General features: G+C 40.8%; 1 protein-coding gene across 2 annotated transcripts in view; it reads right to left on the bottom strand.

Moving 5' to 3' along the window:
• The window catches only part of sh3pxd2aa (SH3 and PX domains 2Aa), a 125,733-nt gene that overhangs the window by 35,331 nt on the left and 75,358 nt on the right, over positions 1-15,044 (bottom strand). For both annotated transcript variants that reach the window (XM_061048354.1, XM_061048363.1), the window contains one exon: positions 9,577-9,705. In XM_061048354.1, coding sequence (XP_060904337.1) covers positions 9,577-9,705 — 129 coding nt within the window. The remainder of the gene's footprint in view (positions 1-9,576; positions 9,706-15,044) is intronic.

Genomic DNA, 15,044 nt, shown 5'->3' with positions numbered 1-15,044 from the left:
CCAAGTGGAGCTCAGTGAGGGCGTGGTGGGCCAGATTACTGTGAGGGTGAATATTCTCACTCGCAAAAAGGAGTGGCTGACAGAAGCAGTTTGCTTAGTGTGTCAGATGATGACCAAATGTAGATTTTTTTTTTTTTGGTATTTGGATGAGATCAAATCCTGTCATCTTAGACTAAGGTTTAAAACAGTGCACACTATTAGACATTATGCCCTTGCAATTGATGCTGTTGTAAATAAGAAACCATGTATAACACATTTGAAGCGGTGTCACCAAAAGAGCAGTAGGATGTTTGTGGTTACATTTTAATTCCATTTTAATTTGACCTTTATTGATAAGGATATTGCTTACACTAAAAAAAGAATCCCCCCAAAATCTAGTATATATCAGTCTCTCTACAGCTACTTAAAATCCCTTAATATTGTCTTTAAGACTCACTACAACAACTACATTTCCTGTAGTTTCCCTTCATGCTTAAAGAAGAAGAATTCCTAGTATGTTTTTCAGTCTGCAGAGCATTGTCAATCTGAAGAATGTCATAATCAGGTGCCAGGGCCTTTCTTTTCATTTTGACCAGGTACAAGCATGTTGTGTTGAAAAATATAGTTCTCCTATCTTCAAGAATGTGGATGACAAATGAATGTTTCTTTGTTGTATTCTCATCTAAGATGATGGAGTTTAGTTTGGACTTCTAATAAAGCCACAAAGCACACCCTGGACAGGTTTGCAGTTGTGATCAAAGACCAGCTTCACCTACCTCATATCACAATATGCTCTCTGATACATGACCATTAAGTGCACATGTTCATATACATGACCTGCAGTAGAAAAACAAGAGTCGAGCTAGTCAAGGGGTGGGCGGGTTAGTCAGCAGCAGCTGTGAAAATGAACGAGTGCGGAACAGGACAAATAAAAGGTGTTCAGTCATCTGTGCCTACAGTAGAACACAGACCGCTGTTATTTTTACAGGTTGAACTCATCATCTCTTGTTATTGGTGGGTTTGGTCCACTGTGTCTGTGCATGTGTTTGAGCATGCATGTGTGTCTGTCTTTGAGTGAGTCAATGCAATGAGCTCTGTGAGTCCTCTCTCTACTTGTCTCTGAGTTGTACTGCCCGGTGTTTTTGATATGATGACAATACGAGTGCTCATTTCCCCGTTAGGTGTCGGGTCTTTTGATTGGCCGGGAGCTTGCTTGGGTGGAACTCAACTACATGTTTCAATCAAGCAAAAAAAAAAAATCAGATCCATAGAAGATTCATTTATACCCGGTTTACACCTTCAAGCCATTGGAGGAAAAACTTTGTCAGGCACCTTGATGGGCATCAATACTCAGTCCAGATGATCTGTTAATGTAAGGAGTTTACAAATAGCATCTTTAATCTCCAGGACCACTTCCACATAGAGTCAGTAAAACACTCATGGGCCTCCATACACGAGTGGTGGTGTCTGTGTCTGTCCTCCGCTTGTCCTCTTATTTTCTCTTACGTGGGCAAATTACAAAACGTGGAATTTAATGGCTTAACTTATTTGGTCAGTGGGGACTCACAGAAAACCCCCAGGTGGTGTAATGGGGCAGCAACTGTTAACAACTGGACACTGAAGTTGTGCAAAAATATTACGTATACTTTTCAGTTTAGAGAAACAGAAGTTTTAAAAGTCTGGAAACACCATGTTAACTCTATTCTGCAGTGAGATGTGGGGGGAAGATTTTCTGTCTTGGTTAAATGGTGTGATAAACATAGTAGCATTGTAGCCTTAGGACTACAGTGTTGATTGTTTTTTTTAGTAACTTATTTCTTTATAATCCTTTCTCTCTCGTTGTGCTTTCATTTAGTCATTTTCCTGCTTTACAGTATCAAAAACGTTTGAAATGATCAGGGCGGCCCAGATGAGTCTTTAAATTCAGAGGCAGTAGAGATGTTTGTTGAAGCTTGTAAAAATAACAACATTCAATCTGGACCCCTGTTCCCTTGTGTTCCTCGCCCCCCAGAAGCACACACTCACTGCGGGACTTAGCGTGTACGCTTTCAGCTTGTACCTAAACTGCAAGCTAACGCATGCCAGCACAAGCTAACCTGCCGGTGATTGGCCCCTGTCTGTCCAATAGAAAGCAGACCAAAACAGCTAGCCTAAAATTCACCTTATAGCTTAAATTAACATTCTTGCCAGTTTGTATTACACAACAGACCCAACTGGTCTGGAGGATTCATGAGGCACTGAGCAACTAATGACTGATATTAAGAAAGGTAATGCAGCAACACCTGCTGTATCTCACATTAATACACATGCATATACACAACCACGAGCATGCACACACACACACACACACACACACACACACACACACACACACACACACAAACATGAATATGTAAGGCAGCAGAGAGGCTGTAATTGGCATTTCTTACAGCACTGAGAACTAATTGGAGTTTCTAGCTACACCATGTCTTGGCAGGCAATAATTGCCAGTTTTTCTCCCGCAGAGGGAAAGCCGAGGTCAGGGTGAACTGAGTTGTACAGTAACAGCAGCGAGAGCAAGATTATCAGTGAGCGTCGCATGCAAAGGGCTGTCGGAGAGGTTTGGGGGAATGGGACATGCACAAAGTGAATGCTGGATACGAAATACAATGGGCCATAAAAAATAGACAGAGGTGAAAGAGAGAGAGGAAAAGGAGAGAGGGGGAAACAAAGATTAAAAGAGTATTGAGGGAGAAAGCCAGCAGATGTTTGGCTGAACGCTTCAAAGCCATAGTATTCCACACTAATTCCATGTCCAAAAAACAACACCACATGCTTTTATTTCGCTTTCTCGTCGTGGTGTCGTCCGAACGATCATCAGACAGTTTTGACAATGATGTCTGTTAAAAAAGGGCATCCAGGGGGCCCTCAAGGTGGCTGTCATGTTGTTGTTCTCCTCTCAGTTTCTAATTAGGGACAGATCCCCTGGAGAGAACAGAGCGCTGGAACGAACACTTTCCAGGGTGATGCATTGAATTGCCTGCTAAACTTTCTGCAGTGTAAACAGAGGAGAATATTTGGAGAAAAATACATGGAATAGCAGCAAAACAATCGTCGTTGCCTATCACAGCCATAACATTGAACATAGACCACAAAAATGTAATTTCTGTCCAAGCTTCTTCAACATTTTTAAATCTATTCTATGTCATCCTCACCACTTAAAACAACCTTTTCTGACCCATCCATAGCCAACAAATCGACTGTGTCAGTTAAATCATGTTTTTTATATATCGTGTACAAAATCTAAATACTACGAAGTGAGTTTTTCAAAACTTAAAGGCTTCGCAGGAAAAAAAACACCACCTCAATGAGTTCTCATCCCAAGCAAACAAATACAAATGCTTAGTCAAGGTTTGATGTCAAACAGTACTGCCTGTCTTCCTTTTGGAAAAAAAGAGTTTAGGTAAACTGTTTGGATTGGGTTCAGGAATATATAATTACTTGGTAAAGTTCAGGGGAAAAAAAGTTGGTTAAGTGTAAGACAAACATCGCTGTGTTGGTTAAACTAAATCTCAAAGTTCACTTTTGCTTTCACATTGTACTCAAACAGCCATTTATGGGTCAACTCCTCCCTGTGTTTACTTCATCTATCCACCCCTCTACCACGAGGCCAAATAGATGTTCTTTATTTTCATCCTGCATTTGGAGAAGTGGATGTAAGTGTCTAATGTGATCTTGGATGGGTTAACACAGGTTCAGAAGGGACATATTACTTCAGAAACTGTGTACAAAACTGTCCTGAAAATGTTTCCCTCTTCAAATAACATTCACCATGAAGAACAAATTCACAAACTTATAAAAGCTACCTCCCAAATTTATAGGGATGGGTATGTCATAGTGAAAAAGATTAGATTTTTGGGTCGAATGCCACCTCACGACACTTTGAAGTGTTTCTCAAAGTTAAAAATAGGTATTTAGGGGGGCCACCTAATCCATTCCGTGCTGTTCCCTCCAAGAAAGTCATTGCCAATTTCAAGGTTCTGGTCTTTATTGACACAGGAAGACTGAAGCATTATATCCCAGTTTGAAGATCGTGTTACCTGGCTGAAGTTTTCATAAAATGTGGGGGTCTTGTTACCGTGCCAGAATTGTTACAAGTGAAAGGGGATAGCAGGCTGTGGGAGCTTTCAGAACCCAGTGTTGACTAAACATCACACTTTAGATTAATGCTCCATATGGTGTATGTGTTACCTTAAGCTAAAGACTTTAATCTGTTTGTATCTGTCAGATGTGTGTACTTTGCAAAGCTCACTGAAACATGCTGCATTTAACCTGGTCAGTCTCCACGGAGCCTCTACTATCCCACAGAAGTAAACTATATGGGACTGAAGCTGTTCAGCACTCCTTTTACTGCATGAGAGTGAGGCTAGCTAACCAGCTATGCTAGTGTGTTGTGAGAATGATACTAGGCCATCCCTTGGCTCAAACGTACCACCCTGATTGATGCTGGCTGTCTCTTTTACAGCCTGGAGGCGATGCTAATGCTTTCCTCAAGCCTCCCATGTGAACTCTGTCCAAACCAAAATCTTCTCTGATGCAGAACATCCTATAAGCTAGTCCTCAGTACACCTTGATTAAAGACATAAGATACCTTTGACAGCCTAAGGCGAATGGTATGTCAAGCTAGCTTCTATGCAAAACCTTTAAAAGCTCCCTCTAGACAAGGCTTTTAAAGGAACTACTGCATCATTTAACACTTTAGTACATTGTTTTTAGGCCCATTTAATATTCCAAATGCCATTCATATTCCTTTAAAAGAGCATCTGACCATTTTTTCAGAATCTAAATATTACATATTTGTGGAATTATTAATGGAGCTATATTGAAACTCTGAGTGGTTGATTAATGGCTTAGTGGTGTTTTTTATGTTATTGTACACTGAATATGTTGATTTCTTGTTTAGGTTCTTTGTTTTTTTTTGTCATATCTAGGGCCGTGTTAAAACGTTTAAATTAAATCTGTGCTTCAAATTTGTCTATCTCTTAGTGGGGAGGACTTTACACAGCAATCAGTGATGTATTGGTAGAAAAACTGATCCTATCATTGCTTTAATTCAGAGATTTTTGGGACATTTTCCAGCCACTATGGCTAAGAAGTTCTGTAATTATTTTATAGCCTAAAGCTAAGGCCTACCCTAAGTGAACCGCAGCTTGTAGTGCAAATGACCTAATGCAATGTGAGGTTCATATAATACATTTTTAGCCGAAGGCTTTCTCTTATGAAACTGACTTGCACAAGGAACAATCTCTAGCCAGGCCAAGCAAAGCATTAAGGACTAACCGTTGGAAAAGCATAATGGGTTAGACTGCCAGCCTAACCAGATCTCCTGGGAAAGGTGCGGTGGGGAAATGTTTACAACATTCCTGGCAGTGATTCTCCTACAAACATCATTTTACCTTCTGACAAGAAATGCCACAAAAGTAATAGATGTCTTACATTTTTCCATGTACACCATAGCAATTCAGAAGTCTAGAAAAACATTGCAAAATGATTTTTCAAAATGAAGATAAGTATTATTTGGAAACATATCAGGGGTCATACTGTAGGTGAGGGGTCCAGTCAATTCCATAGAGAGGTTAGCAAATCTCTCAAATGATTTTGAATCAATTGTGACAAAATGCCCCGAAAACTTGGCAGAAAAAAGGGCAAAGATATTTGGGTAAATGGCTTCTCCGGCTGGCGTTGTGGCTTGGGCGGTGCACCAACCCAAAGAATAAAATGTTTTGCAGTTTAGCGTCAAGGCCCTCATGGCAGATCCATTAGTCATGGCTGATGGAACAGGGGGGGTATTCCCCCCATATTTTCCCCCTCTGACACTGTGACAACAGAGTGGAAGGCTAGTCGCTTGAATTTACATTGTCTGAGATGATGCTAGACAGTGTGGAAGAAAACATGAGTGGGATTACTACTCATGAGGCCAAGTGTTCTGCACATCAATTATTTCATTGATTTGGCATGCCCTGATTTAGAACTACACGGTAGACCTATCAGAGAGAGAGAGAGAGAGGGAAAGAGAGAGAGAGAGGGAGAGAGGGAGAGAGAGAGAGAGAGAGAGAGAGAGAGAGAGAGGAACTTGGTACAGTACTAATACTGGACCTAACCACGATGAATAAAACCTAAATAATTTCATTTGGTACACAAGTAAGGTTGGCCATGCACATCATTAACTGTCGACATTAAGATGTACATTTTGTAAATTGAGATATGGGCCTTGCAACGGATGTCTAAATCAGAACACTCATCAGAATGGACACAGCGAAACCTTTTCAACTTCATATTAAAAACAAAGAGACCTGATCCGAAACTGATAGATTGTTCGAAATTGTGAACTTGTAGCCCAACAAAAACCTCCATGTGTCAGAAGTCATCTCTTAGATCAGATTTTGGGATGACTCTAGGACTGACCTGTTGCTTGAATACTTTGAGGTGTAAGAAGATAAGAAAGATCCTTTACAAGTGCAGTCCCCTTAGATATTTACCATTTCCTGTACCTGTCTTTTGGTCTTTCCATCCCTTCGACCCTGACTAAATTATCCTGACAAGGATGGGATTCGTTGGACTTTTGAAACCGGTATTCAGGATCCCAAGAAGATGGATCCAAACAGGGTGATTCCGTCACTTAGTGTTTAGCAACATCCCAGGCTTGACATGTTAAGTAGAATGTGTTATTAACTGCCAGATGGATTGCCATGAGGTTTGGTATAGATTTCCAAGCTGCCTTTAGAAAATACCTTAACTTCTTTGGTGATCCTTTTGCCTTTAATTTCTGTAATTACTTGATAGAGTGTCCCACTATTTGATACAGACATAACGATCCCCAGAAGATGACTCCTGGTTACTTAGATAATAACATGACTGTTTGTAATTTGAAAAAAAGATGTATTGCCATGGAATTTAAAACACTGCGCTAATCCTATAAACTCTTCAAAGTCAAAGTCAACTTTATTGTCAATTTCAAAATATGCCAGACATACAGTGGAATCGAAATTGCGTTTGTCTCCGACCCGCGGTGCAATACAACCAAATGAGGTAAAAAGATAAAATAAAATGAGGTAAAAATAAGATAAATAATATTTACAGTAATAAATTCTAAATTACTGTTACTGTTTGTTTCGCAAATCACACAAGGTTGGCCTGAAGGAGACAGACCATCTTAACCTATTCCTTAACTAGTTTACAAGAGGAATCTACAAGTATTCAGGAATGTCATCAAGTATCCAACACAGGACTGTGGCTGGTAAAACACATCGACCTTTCCTCTCAGCCTCCTTCCTATCACTGCCTCCTCTTACTCCAACACGCCATATAATTTTACTGGTCACATATGCAGATTTATTTTCTCCAGCTGGGACATTCCTCACTCCAGACACTGAAGGTTCCCATGTCCGAAAGGGAACCATAGGGAGAAAACCAGGACAGTGGACCATTCCCCGACTCCTCTCTAAGGGGCGATTCCAGCTTGTCCAGCCCTCAATCCCACTCTGTGCTTCATAAATCTTATTTTAGCGTGGCAGTTTCTAAATACCTATCTTGGGATAGGTGGACATGGACTTCACACACCGTTGGAAAAAACCATTGGACACAAACTCACCCACAGTTAAACTGTGTCTCATACAATGCTTAAACCAGAACCAGGTTGTACTGTGACAGGAGTCCTTTTTGACACACTCCTGCAAACAGCTGGGTGTAGACTTACAAGGCAATGACTTCTCACTGAGGCAAAACAACAACATCCAACTCTGGAACCCATTATTATGACAGGTCAAGCCTGCAGACACTTAAAACTGGTGGAAATATCCTGTGTTTGACCGGGGAACTAAATATTAATGTATGAAACCATCTGTGAAGGAACAGCATTTCAATTAAAAAGTAGATAAAAAAAATGGATTTGTGCTTCTCTTGGAGAGGATTAAAATACATCACAGTACTGACTTGGATGTTAAAGGAAATAAGCTGGAATAGCCTTTGGGACTGTCACTGTCCCTTTGTTGAAAACGTCAAAGGAAGTTAGCACGCGCAGACCAGGAGGCTGCAGTAAAACCTTGAAAGCAGAATGGGGGTTGTGGGATATTATACAAGCTCTCAGATGTGTTTGTCTTGGCATAGACGCCCAGTGATGTCGTCATCATCATCATCAGCATGGCTGTTGCTCCACTTCTTTGGCCCAGTAAATGACGACAGCACACATATCCAGCTCTTGGGCAGGAACTCAAAAGAGTTGCTCATATTGTTGTAACAACTTCAATCAAGATTTCATGTGAATTATTCAATAAGAAGCCTCAGACTAGGTCTGGTGAGCAGATGCTGTCAGGCCAGAAAAATGTCCAACAGTCCATGATGCATGTTTCTTTCTCCAAAAAAGAGTTTCTGGTAATGAAAAATTGCACTAGAAAACAAACGGATTTCCCCTGAAGTCAGAAGCTTACAGGAACACTTAACATTTCAAAATCTCACAGAGCTAGAAGTCGGAAATGAAGACATCCAACTTTAAAGTGAATCTTAAGATGACAACAACTTACTTGAATACAAGATTGTGCCAAAGCCGCATCATGAAAATAAAAAAAACCTTTCTCTTGCAACATCTTTGCTCTTTCAAAATCTTCATTTAACAATTATCTCATTCATGCTGACAGGGAAAAAGCTGAAAATGTGCCAAATGCAAATGTAAATCATACACAAAGGCGACAAAATGACAAGCCTGTTCGATGCTAAACCTGACTCATAAAGGGCACATAATCACTCGAAGATGTGGAAGCCAAGATATCTTCAAGACGAATAAATTCACACGTAATCAGTGCAGAGATAAGGGCTGAGAGAATGATGGGATGGGGTTTTTTTTGCCCAGCTTTCTCTTGTGCAAGCTGCTGGCTGTCAGTTTCTGCTTGCATTGAGATCCTACAAGGATTGCTACACAGAATTTCTTTATCAGGACGCGAGGTGAAAAAGTGAAGGGCTACCTTTGTACTGATGCAAATCCTAACATTTGAACAAATTCTGTCCCTGGAGTTCCCTGTATACACATACTATAACCAAACGAATGTTGGCTTCACCTTGACACCCTGGCTTTAATATAGAAACAGAACCAACCAATTAAACACCTCAATTCTCCATTTTACAAGCCAGAATAATTACATCCCATTTGAACCCGACATTCTAACTGAAAAAGGCAAGAGACTGGAACTCAGCCATAACACTACCTTTCCTCTGAACCCACCCCTTAACTGACTGCTGCCGGCCTTACAGCAACTCCAGCTGGTGCCAAGCCCCATGCTAGGAGATCCAGAGATTGGGAAAAGAGGGGGACCGGGGGGACTCTTGCAGACAAAGTGAGAAAAGGAGGGAGCAAAGTCACAAGAGAGTGAACATGACTCTTTGGAGAAGTGTGTTTACTCAGATAGAGGTAGAAACATCAGGAAGCAACAGACAACATTTCAAAAGCTAACTTTTCTTGAATCATGTGTCATAATGATGTTCTTGTGTGGATCTCAGTACATAGATGGTTGTCAAAGTTCAACAACGGCACGTATGGCTAAAAATACAACATAATAATCCACTTACCGCTTTCGCTCTTCTCGATCACATCCACCGTCTCCCCAGCTTTAAGGCTTATCTCGGAGTTCTCCTGCCTCTCGTAGTTGGCCACGGCCACGTACTGCTCCAGCACCATGGGCTCCGAGCTGTCAATCCCTGAGGGGAAGAAACAGGCTGTCAGCCACCTGCCTGCTGTTGCACCCCGCGAACGCCCGCTGCAACCAACTAAGCTGCCGCCGCCGTGCACCCTGTACGCCGCCATGGGCCGACCCCGGCTCCCTGCCGCCCCCACCGATCACAACGCAAGCTCACGACTTGGCTGCATAGTCCCAAACATCTGGCCATATAGCTGAGTCGACCCCCGGCCCACAGCAAAGGACTGGGGAGCATTGGAAGGCATCAAAACAAACGCAGGGTGCGGAAAGGAAAAACTTTATTTAGGCTGCATCTTCAATCTAAAGGGGGATCCATGACCTCGAGCAAACTTTTCAAATCCAAAAAGAAAGAAGGTAAAAGAAAAAGGAAAGAGAAAGAAAGCTGTGTGTGGTTGGTCGGGGAAGACTGGGGAGCAAATGACTGGAAGAATGGTGAAGTTTCCTTGTGGAAAATCAACAGTGTAGTTGAGAGGAAAGGCCTCCCCTCTGCTGCCTGTGGGACACAGCCGTTGGACAGCGAGTCGGGAAAGGGGGGTGAACACACCAATCATGGTAGTCAGCACTGCTGGCCTTAAATAGAAACATATGAGTGGAGTAGAGAGAAGGAGAGAGAGGGAGAGAAACAGGGAAGGAGGCAGGGTCCATGTTTATGTGAAACAAAAGAAGAAAGCATTTCTGATGGGGTTAGGCTGCTCTGTTTTCTCTCTCTCTCTCTCTCCGTGAAGTTTAACCTTTTCAATGCCAGCAGTGGTTTCATTATTAAGTTCATGTGATACATATCTGATGTTAGTTGCAGGTATGCTTTCTTAAGTGTCTTGCTGCAGAGAGATGACCCATGTACATTTCAACTGATGATGCTTGTGACCTGTTTTGTTTCGTTGATGAGGTGTCTTAGTATGATTGTATCATGGATGAGATAAACAGAAAGTTTTATGTGATGAGGAAGAAGTTGATGTTGTTTTGCATTCAAACGGTACAAGAAAGACCATGAAATAATTTGCATTTACAAAAGCAGATTGTTCTTATTCACTGTTCATACTTTTACCGAGTGGTCAGGGGTGATGGATGAGTCAAACAATGCTGGATATTCACCCAGGAGAGCAGGGATCGAGCCCAGTGTTGAAACAAAAAGTCAACATTGAGTTATTATTTCAACCCACACCATGATGTGATTCCTAAACTTAACCTCATTTTTTCCCCCATGTGAAATCTTAACCAAATGGACTGTTTCAAGTTAGCCAAGTGAACAACAGCAGAAAGTAAAGGAGGAATATAGGCCGTAAAACAGCTGTTTACAGACAGTATGTTGTACGTCTGTATGAGACGCTTAAGGGGGGTTGTTGTTGACAAAGAGTTGTGTTTGATGACCAGAATGTGAAAAAAGTTGACACCAATATTTTTTGCACAACTTATCGACATATCACATCCAATTCTATAAGGATAACTGAAAAAAGGCACATGTTCATTCATGGCTGTAATTTGTTAAAAGGCAGATTTTAAGAAGAGAAGAGTTAAAATTGTAGCAACAAGGTGATCATAAAAACATTGAATGAATGACTCCATTCACTAACCACAACACTGACACTTATATTCCTTATAACAAACTGTTCCAGTGACTCATTGTAGGGCCCGACCGATATGTCATTTTTTGGTTGCAGTATCGATACAAGGGAGGGGAAAAAAATCTGACACGTGTTTTGCGTTGATCCCTCAATTGTAGTTATCAAATACTTGTGGAAAAGTAATACAGTATAACAAATAAAAGATGGTCACTCAACTGGAAACTAACTGTTGCATGTGCCTTACTGTTTGACACTCTGGAGAGTGATAATGCTTTTTTGTAATCCATATAACATATTCTGCTGGTGAAAGATAACTGCTGGTGTAACACAATGAAAGTCAAATGAAATGCTTTTAGAATGGTGAATAAATCTATGATATCGGTACAAATCTGGGATAAAACAGTAGCCGATACCGATAGTCACTTTCTAATTCATTGTGACAATCTCAAACACTCTTTTGAAATAAATTACTGTTACAACAATATTCATGACAACTCGCGTTCACTAGTTGAACTAGATGTTCAATAATTACAGACCATTATAATTATAGGGACACAATTACAAGCTGTGTTAGCACTAGAGTTTAGATTCTCCTGAAGTTGACGGGCCGGGTCGGGTCGATATTTCATGCCACTATCCTCGGGCTGGGCCGGGCCCTTGATCATGCAAGTTTGTTTGAGCGGACCGAACCGAGAAACAGAGTGTGGAGAGGGAGTAACACACACTCGCTCACACATGAAGTTCAACACAGGGAAACGGTACCATGTAGCAGACGATAGGGGACGTGGTCCACAAAGCAGCAGGTTCGGCAACAGGGAAGCGGTCCGTATCAGCAAAGTGTCAGACAGAGAAACACGATCTGGAGCGGGCGTAACAACACATACAGTCAAAGAAGCACAGCTCAGTGTACGGATACACTCACACTGATAGATCAGAAACATCCCGGGAGACGAGCAGACAGTTTGTAAAAAGTGTTTTAATCCATGTTTATATCCATATGTTATTCCTACAGCCTACATGCTTCCGTGTAGCGCTCATTTAGATTTTATCTGAACAGATTTCTGGCATTTAGACAAATTGAACTTTTCATTATAAAAGCCAACTTATTAAAAAAAATGTCGGGTTCCAGTCGGGCTTGGGCCCATGAATGCAGTTAATAGGTCGGGGTCGGGCTGGGCTTGGACAGAACGTGCACGGGCTCAGGTAGGAGTTGGGCTGGATTTTTTTGGGCCTGATCTACGCTCTAGTTAGCATGCACCTTTACAGCACCTTTAAGCCCTAACAGTTTCCTCACAATTACAATCTTTCAGAAGTTTAATAAAATAGTCCAGGGAGAGCATTTAAAGTTTAGTTTGAGTTAATGCAACAAAAGCTACTGATCCAGAGGACTTAATCACAGCAGTTTCTTTAGAACAAAGAGGAATAACAGTTGTTATGAAAACTATAAAAAAAATAGGACTATTAACTCCCAGGAAAACATTCTGGAGAAATACACTCTCTACTCTTTAACAAGTGAAGAAGATAACTATTTCAGCTGAAGTCACATTAGGATAAAGACTAGAGGGAAAACTGACTATTTATCCAATCAAAACGTGAAGCCTACAAAACATCTCTGCAGCTCAGTAATTAACATGTTGACAAAAGAGAAATGTTGCACAATGTCTTGTAACTCTTTCTTTCTTGGCATAAACAGCCAGGCAGGAGAAACTGGACTGACCCTATGATGCCTGACAACCTGAACTATTGTTGGATATGCTGCACATTAGTTTATTGTGCTGTCAGATTCACTTCTGTTCACCAGAAAGTGTTTCATCGATTACTTTAGAGGTGCTTTTGGTATATTTTTAATTCAAGATGTTTCCTTTACCAGTGGATTATCATGTCTCACTTTCATCATTTGAACAGGTTTTCTCTTTTAACTTAAAAGAAAAAGCATTTAATGTTATTCTACAACTTGAAAAGCTGCTTTAAATAAGCGTTCACCAACCTTCTCTGTGATTTAATACATGAAACTAAGGCTAAGGTGTTATATATATGAATGCATTAACACACTCATTCAACTTTAACATTGGCTGTATCAGACACAGTGGCCTGATTTGCGTTGTTTTTTTTTAGCAGTGCAAAAAAGCTCAAAATTTTCACCTAGAGTTCAATATATTATCTTAAATCATGTCTTAGCATCATATATATGTCAACAGAACACTGACTGAGAACAGGCATCCAAAAAAAAAACCATCCAAGTAAAACATCTCTTTGTTGCCATCGATATGTCTCTAAAAGCAGCAATGTAACAATCAATCATCCATTTCCAAAGTGAAATGAATTGCAATGGAGGCCTTGGAGTCAGCTCTTGTGGTTGGCTGGCTAGCACCTGGGTATCTGCTAACTCTAATCATTCCAGATGTTTATTGGCAAGCGGATATTTAGAAAAAAGTCAAAGATATGTCTTGGTCAGCTGATATTATGGGGCTGATATTGGCATATTACGACTATACTGCAGCATCTGTTTTCAGATACATGTTTTTCGGGGATACATGTTCTCAGATCTTTGCCTATTTCTAAAGAACATGCAGAAAACTAAACTCTAGAAATGCAATCATCACTGTTTGTCAAAAAAGCTTGCTCAGATTTCCTCTTTTTAAACTCTCTGAGCACATATTGTATCATATTAGGACTTTGTAACATTCCTAAATAAAGTTATTTATTTAAGTAAGCAGCCTTCTAAATAATAAGCAAAAATGATTGACAATCAATAAAGAAAAAGTCTTTTTTGCTGTGTTGTATATTTCTACTTTAAAACATTGTTCTATCATCAAAATCCACATCTGTCTGGCTGAATTAAAGATGCTGATGTTTAAAACAATATATATACAGCATACATAAAGGCTCCAGCAAAGACACAATGGTGAGATAAGTCACTGATATGGAAAACCACGAGAGCTGTCTAATTGCTTTGGCTGAGAAGAAAAGAAAGTTTCAAACTTTGTCAGCAAATCTTCCCATCTTTCCGCTGTCGTCTACATCAGAGATAATAGATTCTCTGCAGTCAGCCTCTTTGTCATTTAGCAAACGGGGATAAGACCTTGAACATGATTTGTGTTGTACGAGTTAGGCTGAGAGACAATCCTGCATGTCAGACAACACTGTCCTTTAAGATCTCAGAGAGCGGCTCACATCTATATGCTGCCTCTTCACAGTGGGCCTTTTTTTTTTGCGCAGTGCTTTAAAAACAATTAAGCATCTTGACATGTTGTTCCTCAAATAAGCAGGCAGGGAACACCGAGGGAATGCTCGTATAATGTCACTTCCCCACTGAGCGCGGCTTGGCATTCATCTCTGTCTTTCTTTAGCACTCTCCCAGGAGGCGAAATAAAGAAAAGGAACTTACTGCTGAGAATGTAAGCAGCCTATGTGCGGGGGGAGCAATCAAAGTCAGCCTGAGGAAGTAAAGCAGCGACAGATCAAGCTATTTAAAAAGCTTTATGCTGTTGTTATGGCGACCACACCTTGTTGAGAAATAACATGAATCCATACAGACCTGTTACATGCTGTCTGCAATGTTCCACTTCTGTTAAAGCTCAACATTTCTGATTGTATTTTAGTGGGAGAGTTGTTGTCATCAGACTTCTACACACTCCATACACTTTAGGGTGCACTCACACTCGGCTATTCGTACCGCAGCCTAAGCACGCTTCACCCTCAAAGTCCAGTTCGGATCCGTGCTAAAGCACATTCCACTTTCTTGGCAACTGGCATCGTTGCAAGAGGTGTACGCTTT

The sequence above is a fragment of the Labrus mixtus genome, chromosome 2 (genome assembly GCF_963584025.1).
Source record: "Labrus mixtus chromosome 2, fLabMix1.1, whole genome shotgun sequence".
Taxonomy (NCBI): Eukaryota; Metazoa; Chordata; class Actinopteri; order Labriformes; family Labridae; genus Labrus; species Labrus mixtus.
Note: the sequence above shows the minus strand (reverse complement) of the source record. Positions and strands in the feature narration are given on the sequence as shown.